At 54.2% G+C, this 15641-nt stretch overlaps 1 protein-coding gene across 1 annotated transcript in view; it reads left to right on the forward strand.

Moving 5' to 3' along the window:
* The window catches only part of LOC102419660 (dipeptidyl aminopeptidase-like protein 6), a 115343-nt gene extending 110682 nt beyond the window's left edge, over positions 1–4661 (forward strand). Inside the window, exons 7-8 of the mRNA XM_014468281.2 lie at positions 3392–3473; positions 4512–4661. Of these exons, the coding sequence (XP_014323767.2) occupies positions 3392–3473; positions 4512–4661 (232 nt within the window). The remainder of the gene's footprint in view (positions 1–3391; positions 3474–4511) is intronic.
* The last annotated feature ends 10980 nt before the right edge of the window (positions 4662–15641 follow it).

The raw sequence follows: 15641 nt of genomic DNA on the forward strand, positions 1-15641 counted from the left end.
ATGGATTCTTTAAAACAAATGAGTAAATAAAGAGAAAGACAGAAACATGGGGCGAGAGCATGAACTAACACCAAAATAAATGAATGCATTCTCTCTCTCTCTCTCTCTCTCTCTCTCTCTCTCTCTCTCTCATAAATGCATGAACACACACCTGAGGATTTCAGTCCATTGAATGACAATGAACCAGGTCTTGGGCTGAGAGCAGTGCCGCCCCCCCCCCCGCCCCCCACCCAGGGCTTCCTCTCTGAGGGAAGCACGTGCCCCCCAAGGAAACACTATGAAAGCTGGGCGGTAGGTCAGCAGATAAGACTCCCTTGGGTTCACTCTCGCTCTTCCCTTCCTCATCACTATCCGCCAGCAGGGGCAGCCTGCCCTCATCTCTGCAGCATATTTCCGCATTTGCACATTAGCCCGTTCTAGTGCACACCTGGGGTACCTTCAGAGTTGCTCCCGCACCCTGGGGAGACGCACTCCCAGACCCCAGCTCCTGTCTGCATGGCGCAGCTCCTGTCCAGCGGCCTCCAGAAGCCCCTGCCAGTGGTTCCCTTCTCCCGCCTCTCTGTGCAGGACGGAGCTTCCTTTGAAACGCGGTCTGTCCTGTGGTCAGTTTCCCCACATCCAGTTGTTTTTCATCACTTGTCTTATTTGGGGTGCAGGGGGATGTAAGGTATGCGAAACCCTATATAGCGTAAGGCCAGGAGTTGTACCAACAAATACACCCAGAGAAACGGAGTCTTCCTCAGCCCTCTGACCTCGCTCCCAGCCTCCTTTTCCACTCACCCCTACATGCAGCCAGTCGCTGGTGTCTGTCTTCCGGCTCCTGCATTCTGTTCCCCACACATGAGGAGGCCCACACCTATTTCCCCACGTCCCTTCTAGATGCTGGATCTCACCCGATGGGGTCCCTGCTGGCTCCGCGTAGCTCAGTTGTGGAAGCCTCTCCTGTGGGTTGACGGAGACCTTCCCTCTTCGTGACGGCTGTCATATGCCACTGGGGTGCCACTTACTCAACCACGCGTTGCTCGGATTTTGCAACTGCCAAGCTGCAGTGCACACAGCTTCCGCGTGTGTATTTTTGTATCGTTAGAGGTGGATCTGCCAGGAAGTGAACTAGGTCTAAAGTTCAGGGTGGATTTTACCAGGTTTTCCAATTTATCCTGGAAGGTGTGCACCCGCCAGCACAGGTGTGCATGCCTGGCCCGCAGCCTCGCCAACACAACACGCCACACTTTCCTCGATTCCTTGTTGTTCTCGGCAAGTTTCATCGGTGAGATAACTCAGTATAGTTTCACTTTCGTTTCTCTAATATTGCTTGTTCAGTACTTTTCATATGTTCAAGGGCCATGTTAATATCTTTTTAGACACTTGTCTGCTCATGTCTTTTTCTCACATTGCTACCATCTTGTGTCTTTTGCAACCTTAATTTTAGAGTTCTTTGTCTGATAGAGCTCAGCCATGTGTCTGGAGTGTGTTATCAATATTTTCTCCCACTTTCTCAGTTGTCTTTTGTGACATTTTGTCAACAATTTTTCAAAACTGTTTATGGTATGTCCTCAAATGTGTCACTCTTTTATGTTATTGTTTCTGAATCTTGAGTTATCCTTAGAAAACCTTTCCCCATACAAAGTCAGTGAGGAAGTCACCCTTGTTTATGAAAAAACTAGAGGCCCGGTGCACGAAATTCATGCACGGGGGGGTGGGGGTCCCTCAGCCCAGCCTGCCCCCTCTCACAGTCCGGGACCCCTCAGGGGATGTCCTACTGACTGCTTAGGCCCGCTCCAGCGGTCTGTCAGCAGTCTGGCAGCGGAGGCTCAGAGCAGGCGCCCGCTTGTGTGTGTGTGTGTGTGTGTGTGTGTGTGTGTGTGTGTTGGCTGGGGGCCTGCCCCCACTTGAGTCAGAGGCTCAGAGCAGGCACCCTCTGTGTTGATATCTCAGGCTCTGGGCTGAACCTGCGTGTTGTTCTCTCAGGCTCTGGGCTGTGCCTGGCCCCTCCTCCTGAGATGGTCATGACCATTAAGGAGTCCTGGCCTCATCTGCATATTACATACATATATATATATATATATATGTTTCGAAACCCTAAAATCACACAAATGGTAGGTTTGCAAACATTCACTGGGAACCTGCCATGTTCAGACCCCCAATCGCTCTGCTAACAGCTGGGCACCCAGCCGGATCTGTCACTGTCCCCCTCACTGCTTCCTGCAGACCCAGGGGCCCGGCCTGAACCTGCAGGGCAGGGCAGACTGTCCCTTCTACCAGTGCTTTTGACTCTGAAATGTATTCCATGTCCTGGTAGACTGTTAAGCACTTACTTTTAGAATTTTCTACTGACCCAAGCCCTCACTCAACATGCCCTTACCCACTTCCCCTCCCTTCCCGTCACGCCTGTGTCTTTGGTTCAGACAAGTCCTTTAAATTCAGCGTCTTCCCTTCCCAAAGACCATCCAGCCACCGTCTCTCTGGAGGTGAATGAGCACATTCATAGCTCTGTCTTCTGCTTAAGAAATACCGCGGCCACCAGGCAGGGTGCTCCTGGCGGGCCGCCTGCTCTGCAGAGCCCAGAGAGCCTCCCGGGAGCAGCGTCACCAAGGAGAGACTTGCCGTCTCTTCTGCCCATTGCAGATGGCGCCGCTGCACTTACCCTGAAATATTTACGCTTATTAACGCACAGGTGTTTGTAGTCTTCGTGGTGATTTTTATTCGTATGGCCTTTAAGTACATAGGCAGTGTTTTGTTGGTGTGGTGTTTTGCATATAATAAATTAAGAGTGAAAAAATGTAGGTGATGTTTGAAAGGAAAAAATGTTTCTCTTCTTTCCATCTTTCTCAGTCTCTCTCTGTCTTTCTCTCAATCTTTGTCTCTCACTCTTTCAATCTCTCCGTCTCAGTCTCGCTCTGTCTTTCTCAATCTCTCTCAACCTCCCCTTCTCTCTCTCCCTCCCTTTTGGTTCAACACAAACCGAAACATGGAATCTCGCCCTGAAGCCGCTTGGTTCCGAAAGGCCGAACGGCCTGGCGTTAGGCTTAGGAAAAAAGTAACTTCTGTCAGGAGATCCAGAGGTGAAGCTGTGAACAAGGGGATTTATTGCTGCACAGCCATGCATTTCAGTTTTTAATTTTGACGGTTCTGAATATTTTTAAAAATCGGTTCATAGACTCCTCCGCAGGTTCTCTCCCGGGGAATATTTGCTATTTGGGCTCAGCATGAGGACCTGAGTCCACCTCACACGCCTGAGGGACCCTGGTCCCGATGAGCCGGCTCCTGGAGAGTGTGACCCGGGGGGGGGGGGGGAGCGGGCAGAGGGGAGAGGGGAGAGGGGCAGAACAAAGTACAGCCCTTAACTCTCCGTTCCTTCCCACCATTTTGCTCTCTTTGTCGTGTTTTCCAGGGACCCTCAGAGCCTAGACCCGCCGGAGGTGAGCGACGCGAAGCTGCAGTACGCAGGCTGGGGCCCCAAAGGCCAGCAGCTGGTAAGCAAGCGCGTTCGTGGCCGCGTGCTCCTGGGATGGAGGCGACGCCTTGTAGCCTGAACATATCTCACCGCTGGTCTGCGTGCGTGAGTGGCATGTGGATAGCACAGCAGGGTTTCTGCACGTGTAAAACGTCGGTTTCTTTCCCGATAGAGAATTCTCAGTGGTTAGAGTGTCAGCCCACGAACCGAAGGGTCTCAGGGTCGATTCCTGGTCAAGGGCATGTACGTGGGTTTCAGGTTCGCTCCCTGGCCGGGTCGGAGTGCATGTGGGAGGCGACCAATCGATGCGTCTCTCTCACATCAATGTTTCTCTCTCTGTGTCTCTTCCCACTCTCCTTCCCTCCCTTCCACTCTCTCTAAACGTCAATGAAAAAAATGTCCTCGGGTGAGGAATGGAACCGCGTTTGCTTTGGTTTCCATGTACACCGTCCTGGGCCTGGTCCCCCGGCCCTGTGGGCGTGACTCAGATAAAGCTCACGGTGAGGCCTGCTCACGCCGCACTGGCGCTGCCGTGGGAACGCTGGCTCCTTTCTCTGGCGGGTTCGGTGAAGAAGGTCGATCTGTGGTCACAGTTGGGCTCGGCTCCCAGCCCTGGAGCAGCATCGGGTGCAGGATCCCAGGGCTGGTGACCTCTAGGCTCTGCACCCAACGCCCTCACGGTTCCTACTCCAACTGGCAGCACAAGCTGTCTGCGAGCACCGAGGGGCGGGGGCCTGGTGAGAGGCTCTGAGCGAGGCCAGGGGGTGGGAGGGCCTGGTGAGAGGCTCTGAGCGAGGCCAGGGGGTGGGAGGGCCTGGTGAGAGGCCCTGAGTGAGGCGGGGGGGGGGGGCAGGAGGGGGAGGGGGGAGGACTGGGGTTCGGTCCAGGCTGCCCACTGAGTTCCCGCGGGTCAGCTCTGCCACTGTCGGGCTCTGTCAGCCGGCCGAGCACTGAGGGGAGGACGGGGTAAGAGGACCTCCCACGTCTGCTCCTTCTCCAGCCCACATTGTCTAAGCCCTTTATTTCCAGAGATCATACTGCACCTCCCCCTTTGCAGGAAGCCCCCCCCCCCCGTTTTGAAGGTCACGTGTCTCGGTTGCTGCCTTCAAGTCGCCATCTCCTGCATCTTGAAGCTGACGGGCTCAAGCTGCACTTAAAGACCCTTTTCCTAAAACGGCACAGAAGCGGGCCTTTCGGTGAGCAGTGAGCGTGCACTCGAGGTCCCGGAGATGAAGCCAGGACTGTTTCCCCACAGGGAGACCTCTTTCCTGGTTGCGTATTCATTCCACTGCCTCGAATTGATTTAAAGAGACAGGAGTATGTGGGTGACAAAACTATTTGAGCTGTCACCGAAGTGTCCCTGATGCTAACAACCTGGCAGCAGTTTTGGAAAAGCAGTTAGCTGACCGGCATGGAAGTGTGACGGGGCGGGGAGGACGTTGGGGCGGACGCCGATCCATCGCTCGGTCACGGCGAGGAGACAAATCCACCTTTCCCGACGCAGGAGTCGGTGGACATGAAGCAATTAGACCAGCGTTTCTCAACCTGTGGGTCACAACCCCTCTGGCGGTTGAACGACCCTTTCACAGGGGTCGCCTAAGACCATCCTGCATATCAGATATTTACATGACGATTCATAACAGTAGCAACATTACAGTTATGAAGTAGCAACGAAATAATTTTATGGTTGGGTCACCACATGAGGAACTGTATTTAAAGGGCCAGAAGGTTGAGAACCACTGGATTAGACGGAGGCCAACAGCCAGGATCTGGGCACACGTTCAGGGGTTCCCGTCCAGCATGAGGCGGCTAATGCGCTCGGGGAATTTCTGAGTTTTCACACTTTGGGGACGTTGAGGTTTTCACCGTGCAGCTCTCGTACTGAGTGGAGCAGACGCTGTAACTTGCCGCCAAGAGCACGTCCTGTGCGGAGGCGCCGGCAAGCGTGTCCCGTGAGGGGCCGGGTGGCTGTTCAGGCTGGCGGGCCACTCCGCCTCCGTGTCCACGACTCCGCTTCGCTGCCGTGGAGAGAAAGCAGTGGTAGACGGACCGACACAAGGGGAACGCATGTTCTGATAAAACGTGGTTTACCAGGACAGGGGTCTGGGCAGCGCTGTGGTTTGCTGAGTCCTTGGCCATCTTGGCTGGGAAAGCTGACCCAGGACCAGCTCCCAGTGGACAGGCCCCCGGCCACCTCCCCGAGGACAGGCTACCCCCCCGGCCAGCTCCCCACGGACAGGCCCCCGGCCACCTCCCTGCAGACAGGCCCCCGGATAGCTCCCCGCGGACAGGCCCCCGGCGCTCCTTCTCTTGGGATGGAAACCCACAACCTGTGAGCAGGCCTCGCACACTAACAGGTTCCTCGCTGCCCTTTTATCCTAAAAGGTAACTACCTCGCAAGGGAAACGGACCTCGTTATAGCGAGGCCCCCTGGCCTGAGGGTGTCCCCCTGGAGCAGAGAGCAGCTGCGTGAGAGTCCACCACGGGCTCCACGCACTGACCCTCCTTGTGCGGAGTGACTTCCGTGATGCCTGGGGCTCGGACCCATCACCACAGGAGGAAGGCGCCCGGCACCAGGCGGGTCAAAGGCAGCTGCTCCTGGCCGCAGCGTGGCCTCTGATGAGTGTCTGACGTTCAGGGCAGATTTTGTTGGGCCTTCAGATCACACCCTGGGTCGGCGGTGCTGCCCGGCCTCCGTGCGCTGTTGGAGGGGAGGGAGGAGGGACTTGGACACGCGGAGCCTCGGCCCCCCTCAATGGTGCTGGTCTGTGGTCTCAGGTGTTCAGGATGGGTCTCCAGGTTCCAGAATCAGACGCTACCTACTGAGCCTAGAATAGGAGGTGGTTTGGCCGATGAAACGGGGTTCCATGAAGAAATACATGCGAACTGGTGAAGGGATGCCGCCCGCCCCTCCCTCTCCATCTGGAAGGAGTCAGTGCAACAGCGACTCCCACGGAACAGACGCTGTTGCAGACTTCTCTGTGTAGGACGGCTCCGTTCCCTCTGCCTGGACCTGCCTGCATGCAGAGCTTCCTCATGCACCTCAGTTCCGGACACCCTCAGGGACGTCCCCACCCTCCCTTGCCCGTCCCCCGCCCACACCTCGTGTCCAGCACAGCGGGTGAGGAGGCGGGCATTGGCCTGAGTGTGCTCCTTTTTCTTAACCAACACTCGTGCGTCCTCCAGTCTTCACAAAATTACACCCAGAACTGAACCCACCGCCAGGCCACAGTCTCAATGTTCACCCCGCTCCCCGATGCTCCCTCAGGAGGTCAGCTCTCAGCAGAGATCCCAGCCCGGACCCTCAAGGCTGGCTCCTTCGGGGACTCACCAGGTTACCAGTTGTCATCAGTGAACCTGTCCAGCCCAAGTCATCGGGCCCCCTCCCACCCAGCCCCCCAAGTTCACCAGGCCCCCTCCCACCCAGCCCCCCAAGTTCACCAGGCCCCCTCCCACCCAGCCCCCCAAGTTCACCAGGCCCCCTCCCATCCAGCCCCCCAAGTTCATACCCAAACTGTCCACACCTGTGCTCTCTGGCTCCCAGTCATGGACACCCTCCTTAGGGTCTGGACCGCCCTCTCCCCTGTGGGTATGTCTCGGGCCTGGGACGTAACAGCTGAGGCTCTGAAAGGACTGAGTCCATCTCAGGAAACTAAACTTTACAAACCAGATTCTTATGAGCCTTTAGTCTCAGCATGTTTCCGCCTCCTGCACAGCCCCATTCACCGAAGGAGGTGGTTCCTCTCTAGCACGCCACCCCCCCATCATGGCACAGCCCCGTTCACCGAAGGAGGTGGTTTCTCTCTAGCATGCCACCCCCCCCATCATGGCACAGCCCCATTCACCGAAGGAGGTGGTTCCTCTCTAGCATGCCACCCCCCCCATCATGGCACAGCCCCGTTTACCGAAGGAGGTGGTTTCTCTCTAGCATGCCACCCCCCCCCATCATGGCACAGCCCCGTTTACCGAAGGAGGTGGTTTCTCTCTAGCATGCCACCCCCCCATCATGGCACAGCCCCATTCACTGAAGGAGGTGGTTTCTCTCTAGCACGCCACCCCCCATCATGGCACAGCCCCGTTCACCGAAGGAGGTGGTTCCTCTCTAGCACGCCCCTGCCCCCCATCATGGCACAGCCCCCAGGACAGGGTGCTGACCCGTTTATTAGGCGTCATGAAGGATGAAGAAAACTTGGAGCTGGAGGTTTTCTGTACTCACACTGGGTCACTTAAAAGAAAAGAGAAAGGCTTTTTCTTTAAAGCACTCAGGTTTCTGCTTTAAAGAAAAATGTTTTTAAATAGCCCATTAATGTGAAAAATTCATGCTGCCCAAATGTCAATAATTCAGCGTGAGATGCGAGATGAAAGGGTTCTTCTTCAAGCTCCAAAAAGCTTTGCTCAGTGGGACAAAGGGCAGACGGCCCCAGGTCTGAGGAGGGGTGTGCCCTAGGCATGGCGTCGGGAAAAGGTCAGAGCCCTGGGGGACCGTCAGCTCCGGGGTACGGCGGAGTGCACACAGTAGGGCCAGGGGGTGCCGCACACCCTGCAGCACCAAGCCAGCCCTAGGTGTGTGTGGTGGCGGGAGCGGGGGGCGGGCGTGCTGGGAGGGGACCGCAGACACCCGGACCAGCCCGACTTGGAACCTAGAAGCATCGTCCGGAGAGGCCACTGTACCTCCCGGCCACATCGCCGGTCTCAGATCCCAAAGGCAGCCCTGAGACCTTGGCTCTGGCGCTCACTGAGGCGCGCCGTCACCGAGAGGAGGCAGTCACAGTCTCTGGGCCTTGTGTGGGTTACGGGAACCATGTAGAGATGTCGCACAAAGCCTCGTTTCTAGTGAAGAAAGTGCTTGATAAACGGTGGCTCCGTTGTTGCTGCATTAGGGCTCTTCCTTGGCTAACCCAAAGCGTGGAGAAAGAGAAGAGAATTGTCTCAGATGAGAGGGGTGTGGTCAGCCGACTCTGGCTGCCCTGGTGAAGCCAGGACTGCAGGACATGGCGCAGGGCCTGGGGGCGCCCGAGGAGTCTCCCCCAGTTCTCAGGGGGCAGGGATGCTGTTCAGAAAGCAAACCTCCAAGTCCTGTTCTGCGCCTTCAGCCCTGGGTAGGTTTGCAAGCGTCTGTCTGTCTGGAAAAGGCGTGCCTGGGGTGTAGCAGGCCCCCTGCTCTGCCGCCCTCCCCCTCCCGCCCCCCACAAAACCACCCCTTGGATAGAGACTATGCTTCTTATAAAACACCGGGCATTCCATCCCAGAACTTACTCATCTTCTAACGCAGTGGTTCTCAACCTTCTGGCCCTTTAAATACAGTTCCTCATGTTGTGACCCAACCATAAAATTATTTTTGTTGCTACTTCATAACTGTAATGTTGCTACTGTTATGAATCATAATGTAAATATCTGATATGCAAGATGGTCTTAGGCGACCCCTGTGAAAGGGTCGTTCGACCGCCAAAGGGGTCGAGACCCATAGGTTGAGAACTGCAGTTCTAACGGGAAGTGTGTGCCCTTCGACCTCTACCTCCCGACCCCTCCCCAGCCCCGTGACCACATCCCACTCCCCTCCTGCCAGTGTGGCTCTTTAGGTTCCACATGTAAGTGAATCTGCAGAACTTGCCTTCCCCTGTCGGGCTTAGGAGATGGTAACTCTGTAGGGATGGAGGAGTTAGCTGAGCTCTGTGCTCATCACTGGGTAAGCCTTAAACTTCTCACTGCGGTGTGGGTTTCATCTCACTAAAGCTGGGGGAACTGGAAAAGCTCATGGCCCTGCTTCCTCCTCCCAGCCCCCGCCCATGGCTGGCCAGTGGTGCCCGCCCCTCCCCGAAAGCCAGCAGGGAGCGGAGCTGCCACCTCGTCACGCGTCCCCAAGGGCACTGCTGCTCGCCCCGTCCTGGGGGCCACAGGGCAGGCAGCACCTGCTCGGCATTCACGAGGCCAGTGAGGGAGGGAGATTGATCTTTCCAGCAAGAAGAGGTTATTTCATGAAATGTCGCCTCCACAGAGAGGACCAGGCGGAGGTGACATCCCATTAATAACTTGGGAAAGCTCTAATCAGTCCCGTTAATTTGGCATTCGTTGTAAAAACGTTCCTCACGGGGCACTGAAGCCCATGACAGTAGCAAGAAATTAATTCCATGGAGTAGTGGACAGAGCTGGTGTGGCGAGTGAGTCACCCGCTCCCCGGGGTGTCATTTCGTGGCCCCGCGGAATCAGTAGCTTTAACATCCACCTGCTCTCAGGTGAGTCAGCGGGGTGTCCAGCAGGTCCCTGGGCTGGGAGTGAGGAGAACTAGGGAGGTTATGGGCCTTCTCCTTCCACCCTCGGGCTCACTGAAGATCAGGGATTTCAAAACACAAAAGAGGCTTCATAATTGTGGGACCATAGAGGAAGCGAGGGAAACCAGGCCAGTTGTCAATTGGATTCAGTGGAGATTTTTAAAGTTTTTTAAATTATTTTTTTAGTCAGTGGAGAATAACAAAATGTTGTCATGTTGTGTGAATACAGGGCAGAGGCATGAGAGAAAATTCATTCCTAAAACATTATGAAAATACTAGAGACCCGATGCACGGATTCGTGCACTGGTGGGGTCCCTCGGCATAGCCTGCGGGGATCGGCCGAAACCGGCGTCCAATGCCGCCTGCCACTCCTGCTCATCCCGGCCCCACTAAACCTGCCGCCACCACCGCTCGGTAGGCAGGCTGCTGCTCCGCTGCGGTCTCCGGGCTGTGGTGGACCTGAGTCTGGTGCCCATGGGTCAGCTGAGCAGCGCTCCGGCTGTGGGAGCACACTGACCACCAGGGGGCAGCTCCTGTGTTGAGCGTCTGCCCCCTGGTGGTCATTGTGCATCATAGCGACCAGTCGACTTAGGCTTTTATAGAGAGATGTAGGAAGAGTCCTAAGCCAGTCCCAGCCGATAGCACACAGATCCCTTTTGGAGAGGACAGGCTACGTCAGCAAAGACAGCAGTGCAGGCAGCTGTCATAGGAGGAAAGCAGCCACCTCGGCATCTAGGAGTGGTGGGCGAAGCATCACACATTCACAGCTGAGCTACTACAACAATCAGAACAGCCTGGCTCCAGAAACACGTGCGAAGACATGATCCAGGCAGCGGTCAGCCTTTTGGACCGCATGGACCACGTTGGCGACCGCTGACCTCGGCAAGCATATTAGGGCTAAAAATAAGCGGTTTGGTATGTGCTGGCATACGGGAACGATCACTAAGTTGGCCTGGTCAGACTATGGGCATTTTACCCACCTTGAAGTGTCTTGAATACAGCAATATGATATATCCGTTAAAAATTAAAAAGAAAAGGTGGTTAAATAGAGTAAACTGCATGTACCCTCAACACTGCGGGCATTGCCTTCCTCTGAGTGTTCCTGGAAACGCCAAACTCAAGAAGCGGAAAGGATGAATTAGAAGAAAATGTGATACTCACGTTGGTTCCAATAAGCGAGGAACATAATGAACACCCAATGGAACCAAGTGTGTCTTCAACCTCAGACAGCAAACTGACCGCGCCCAGGACAAACCACAAAGTTCATCTTCCTCAGATGAATGAGCAAGTCAAAGATTGCCCAAACCAGCCCTTCCCCTCCGACCACCTGGCCATCATTTAATGGAGTGGTCACGACGCTGCGGAACGGGTGCCAACAACGGGATTTGAGTTCCGATGGTGGGAAGACAGAGTGTGTCTGAGGCTCAGAGAACATGTTTATTTTGAAAACAGCGAGTGAGTGGGAAGCATGGATGCAGTGTGCAGAGCGTTACGGAAACACCAGAAGAGGCCACACTGCAGTCACGGTCGGGAAACTGACCAAGAGAGCAAGGAGTAAGGACAGTCATCAGATGAGCAAAAGAGGAAAACACTCTTACAGCTGAAGGGGCCAGGACAGTGAAGGGGCCAGGACAGTGAAGGGGCCAGTACTATTGAAGTGACCAGTATAGTTGGAGTGACCAGTACAGTGAAGGGGCCAGTACAGTTGGAGTGATGACTTCAGCTCGTGATGCCCTGTTTGCGGCGTGGCAAGAGCTCACTGTCGAAGGCTGTGGTCCATACAGCATCCTGTTCTGTGGAGGCTTTTCTGCTGCAAACCTCTGGCGTCAGGGGGGTGGTCCGTGGTGGCCGTCTCTCGGCAGACAACAGGGTTGGGTTCGCCTGCAGTTCCGTGCAGGTCAGACCTGGTGCCTGACACTCCCACGAAGATGACTTCTCTCTGACTCTTACCACCTGTGCTTTCCCATCGCCAGACCTGGAAGGCACCACGTTAGGCCCTGACTGTGCTAAGAGGAGTAAAAGGACGATGGAGAAATTAGTTAAAATGAGGAAGAAAAGGTCACCTGGTGTGCACACTCTCCGTGCAGAAGAAATGGCGGAGCTCACAATGGATTACCTGTGCCCCGCTGGTCGCTGTGCCTGCCTGGGACGCCCTCCGTGTTGACGCCTGGCCTGCAGGTGTGAATGTTAGATTCTGTGCTGGAGGTTTGCCAAAAAGCGACTGCACTGCAGCTCCAGGTGTTCAGCTTGTAGAATATGGTTTTGTTTTAATTAATAGATTTTTAAAGCAGTTTCAAGGCTTTTGGAAAAATTGAGCAGAAAGTAAGAGTTCCCAAATTCTGTCCTCCCCCCTCCCTCATCTCCCCTCCGATCAGCACCCTGCACCAGATGGTGCGTTTGTTGAACTTGCATTGACCCATATCACTGAAAACCCGTAGTCGACATTAGGGTTCACTCTTTGTGTTTTACATTCTATGAGTTTTGACAAATGTATAGAGATGTGTCCACGATTATAGAATCATACAGAACTAGTTTCACTGCCCTAAAAACCCTGTGCTCCTATTTGACATTCCCTGTTCCCAATCCCTGACGCCCTGACATTTTTACTGTATCCGCAGCTTCGCCTTTTCCAAGATGTCATACAGTTGGAATCAAACCATAGCCTTTTCATAGTCACTTCTTTCACAGCAACTGCATTTAAGGTTTCTCCATGCCTGTTCACAGCTTGGTAGCCCCTTCCTTTTTGGCACTAAATATTCAATTGTCTGGGTGCACCATCATTTGCTTATCCATTCACATATTGCAGGTCATCTTGGTTGCTTCCAAATTTTGGCAATTATGAATAAAACTGCTGTAAACAAAACAAAAAAATTTAAAAAGAAAAAGAAATTTGTTCTCAGCCATGAGTTTTAGGAATTCCACTCAACAGGCATGCGCTCAAGCCCCGTGAGTGGGATGGGGTTCGGGCCCACGCACGCACACCCCTCAGGGAGACGGCGCCTTCCCTGCGGTGGGTCGGCGCAGCGCCTGCCGAGGGGCCCCTCCCTGGTCCGTGTGCAAACCCTCGGACACACTTCCCAGGACTCACCTGGAAGCCAAAGCCAAAGGGAGAAGAAGGAGGGTGGAGGGTTGGAACCTGGCCCGGCCCTGCTGTGGGCACCCCTAATTCCATTGTGAGGGAGCAGCCTGTTATTTCTAATGAAGAATCTAATTGAGAAGGGTGCCCGCATCAGCCTGGCGAGATTAGATTAGAGAACTTCAGGGTAATCTATCAAATGCAATTTAAAAGCAGGACCGGAGTTCTGCATTAAGAAAGAGGACCTTTAATGACAGATCCTTTATCCATGGTCGGCAAACTGCGGCTCGCGAGCCACATGCGGCTCTTTGGCCCCTTGAGTGTGGCTCTTCCTAAGCCTTAGGAGTACCCTAATTAAGTTAATAACAATGTACCTACCTATATAGTTTAAGTTTAAAAAATTTGGCTCTCAAAAGAAATTTCAGTCGTGGTACTGTTGATATTTGGCTCTGTTGACTAATGAGTTTGCCGACCACTGCCTTAGGTCATGTAAGCTATAAAGCAGTTATCAAGCAGTTATCAATGAGAACAACCTGTTTGGACATTAGGATGGAGGGGGCGGCCGCAGCTCCATTGGAGCCCGGGGCAAACCCGTCACTCCCGCGTGGCCTGAGTCCGTCTGTGTGTTTGGAGATTTTTCCGGGGCCTCGGGGGGCTGCTCAGCATTCTCCTCGCTGCCCGTCGCGGACTTTTACGGACTGAGTTGTGCCGTCTCCCATTCGTCATGATTCCTAAAATGTTTCACAATCGGGAAATGTCCCAGGAACGGTCCCATCTCCACGTCTGCGTGGAATAACCGGGACTTTTTCTTCTGCTAAACTGCTATCACGCTGTCAGCCTCAGTTACTGTAACAGTCATCGCGCCTTCTCTGTTTTATTACTGGGCTGTTTCACCTCTGAGTAACTTAGTTCTCAGACCCAACGTCAGCTGTCAGGGAGGGAATGTTTCCTCTCGCCTGGATGTCCTTGGCCGGCCATGGCTCTGTATCCTGCAGAGCACGAGTTCGCAACAATTATTTGTTGGATGGATGCTATTCGGGAGGGAAAATGGAATTAAATGTCATGTTTATGGGCATAAGGTCCAAAATTCATGGAAATTGGAAACACTTGATGTTATCACCTAGAAAATGTTACGACCAATGTGACCTAGAAAATGTTACGACCAATGTGGCTGAGGTACTCAGTTAACCTGGCAGGTCAGATTCTGAGCAACACCCTGGAAGGAGTAATGGATGTTTGAGTCAGACACTCAAAACGAAGATGTGAGTTTTCCCGGGAAAACGTGTCAGGGAGAACGGGCTGGGCTGAGCCTTCTGGCTGAACAGCCAGGACTCCTGAGCCTTCTGGCTGAACAGCCGGGACTCCTTGCTTTTCCACGGGAATTTCAGAGGGTGAAAGCACCCCTGTTCTTGTCCACCTGGAGCTCCGAGGCAGTCGTGGTCTGTGTGCCCGCCCTCAGGGCCCTGCCCTCAGCCATGTGTCCAGTGGGTACACATCACCAAGGCAGGCGGGCACACATCACCGAGGCAGGCTGGCACCATCACCGAGGCAGGCGGGAACACATCACTGAGGCAGGCGGGCACACATCACCCAGACAGGCGGGCACACATCCCCGAGGCAGGCGGGCACACATCACCGAGGCAGGCGGGTACCATCACCGAGGCAGGCGGGCACACATCACCGAGGCAGGAGGGCACACATCCCCGAGGCAGATGGGCACACATCACTGAGGCAGGGGGTACACATCCCCGAGGCAGACGGGCACACGGTCACCGAGGCAGGCGGGCACACATCCCCGAGGCAGACGGGCACACATCCCCGAGGCAGACGGGCACACATCCCCGAGGCAGATGGGCACACATCACTGAGGGAGGCGGGCACACGTCACCGAGGCAGGCGGGAAACGCAGACACACTCAGCTCCCGGGAACAAGATGCTCCCTAGAACTCTGGGAAACACTGTAGCTGCATCCAGGTCAGTTATTTGCAAATGATTCTTCCAGCCTTTTCTTTTCGCAGACCTCCCAGGACTCCTCCTTTGTAGCATTTTGTGGGGAGGTTTTTTGTGTGTTTGTTGTTTATTTTTCGTTAATCCTCCCCAGGATTTTTTTACATTGATTTTTTTTAGAGAGAGTGGGGGGGAGAGAGAGAGAGAGAAATATGGATTTGAGAGAGACACGTTGATCAGTTGCCTCCTGCAACCCAGGCACCCATCCTTGACAGGGAAATCGAACCCAAGACCCTTCAGTATAAAGGCCAACACTCCAACCATTGGGCCACACGGGCCATGGCGTTGGTAGATTTCATTAGCCCTTGTGAATTATCACCACTCAGTTATCAACACTGGGAAGTGATAATCTTCCCTTTGTGAAGTAACCTTCCTCGATCGGGATGTCTCTCTGCCCTGGGACATGGCTGCTCCCACAGCCCAGGAGGCTTCATTGTATGCGTCTGACTCCTGGGAACACGGGTGTCCGCTCACGATAGAACGTGAGGCAGGTGAGCTTAGGCACCAGTGGATGAGATGGAAAAGGACAGACCCAGTGTTATTTATTTTAGACTGTGTGTAATCTATGTGCATCATGGCTGAAATCTAGGTCCGCTGTTTCCGCTTCTAATGAGCAGTTAGCAAATTAGTGAATTGATTTTTCTGTTTGTTCTTCAATTTGGAAACCTAACCACTTACCTGGATGGTTTTGTGTTTACATAATGGCTTCATGACCATTCACAGCTGGAATTATGTTTGACAATTTCCTCTGTTGGGCCTGATTGGAGAGTGTAAATCACACGCATCCAGGCCAGACACCAGGTCAGCGCTGCCCGCTGGGTGCCCGTCTGAGCCT

Source organism: Myotis lucifugus, unplaced genomic scaffold (genome assembly GCF_000147115.1).
Source record: "Myotis lucifugus unplaced genomic scaffold, Myoluc2.0 scaffold_442, whole genome shotgun sequence".
Classification (NCBI taxonomy): domain Eukaryota; kingdom Metazoa; phylum Chordata; class Mammalia; order Chiroptera; family Vespertilionidae; genus Myotis; species Myotis lucifugus.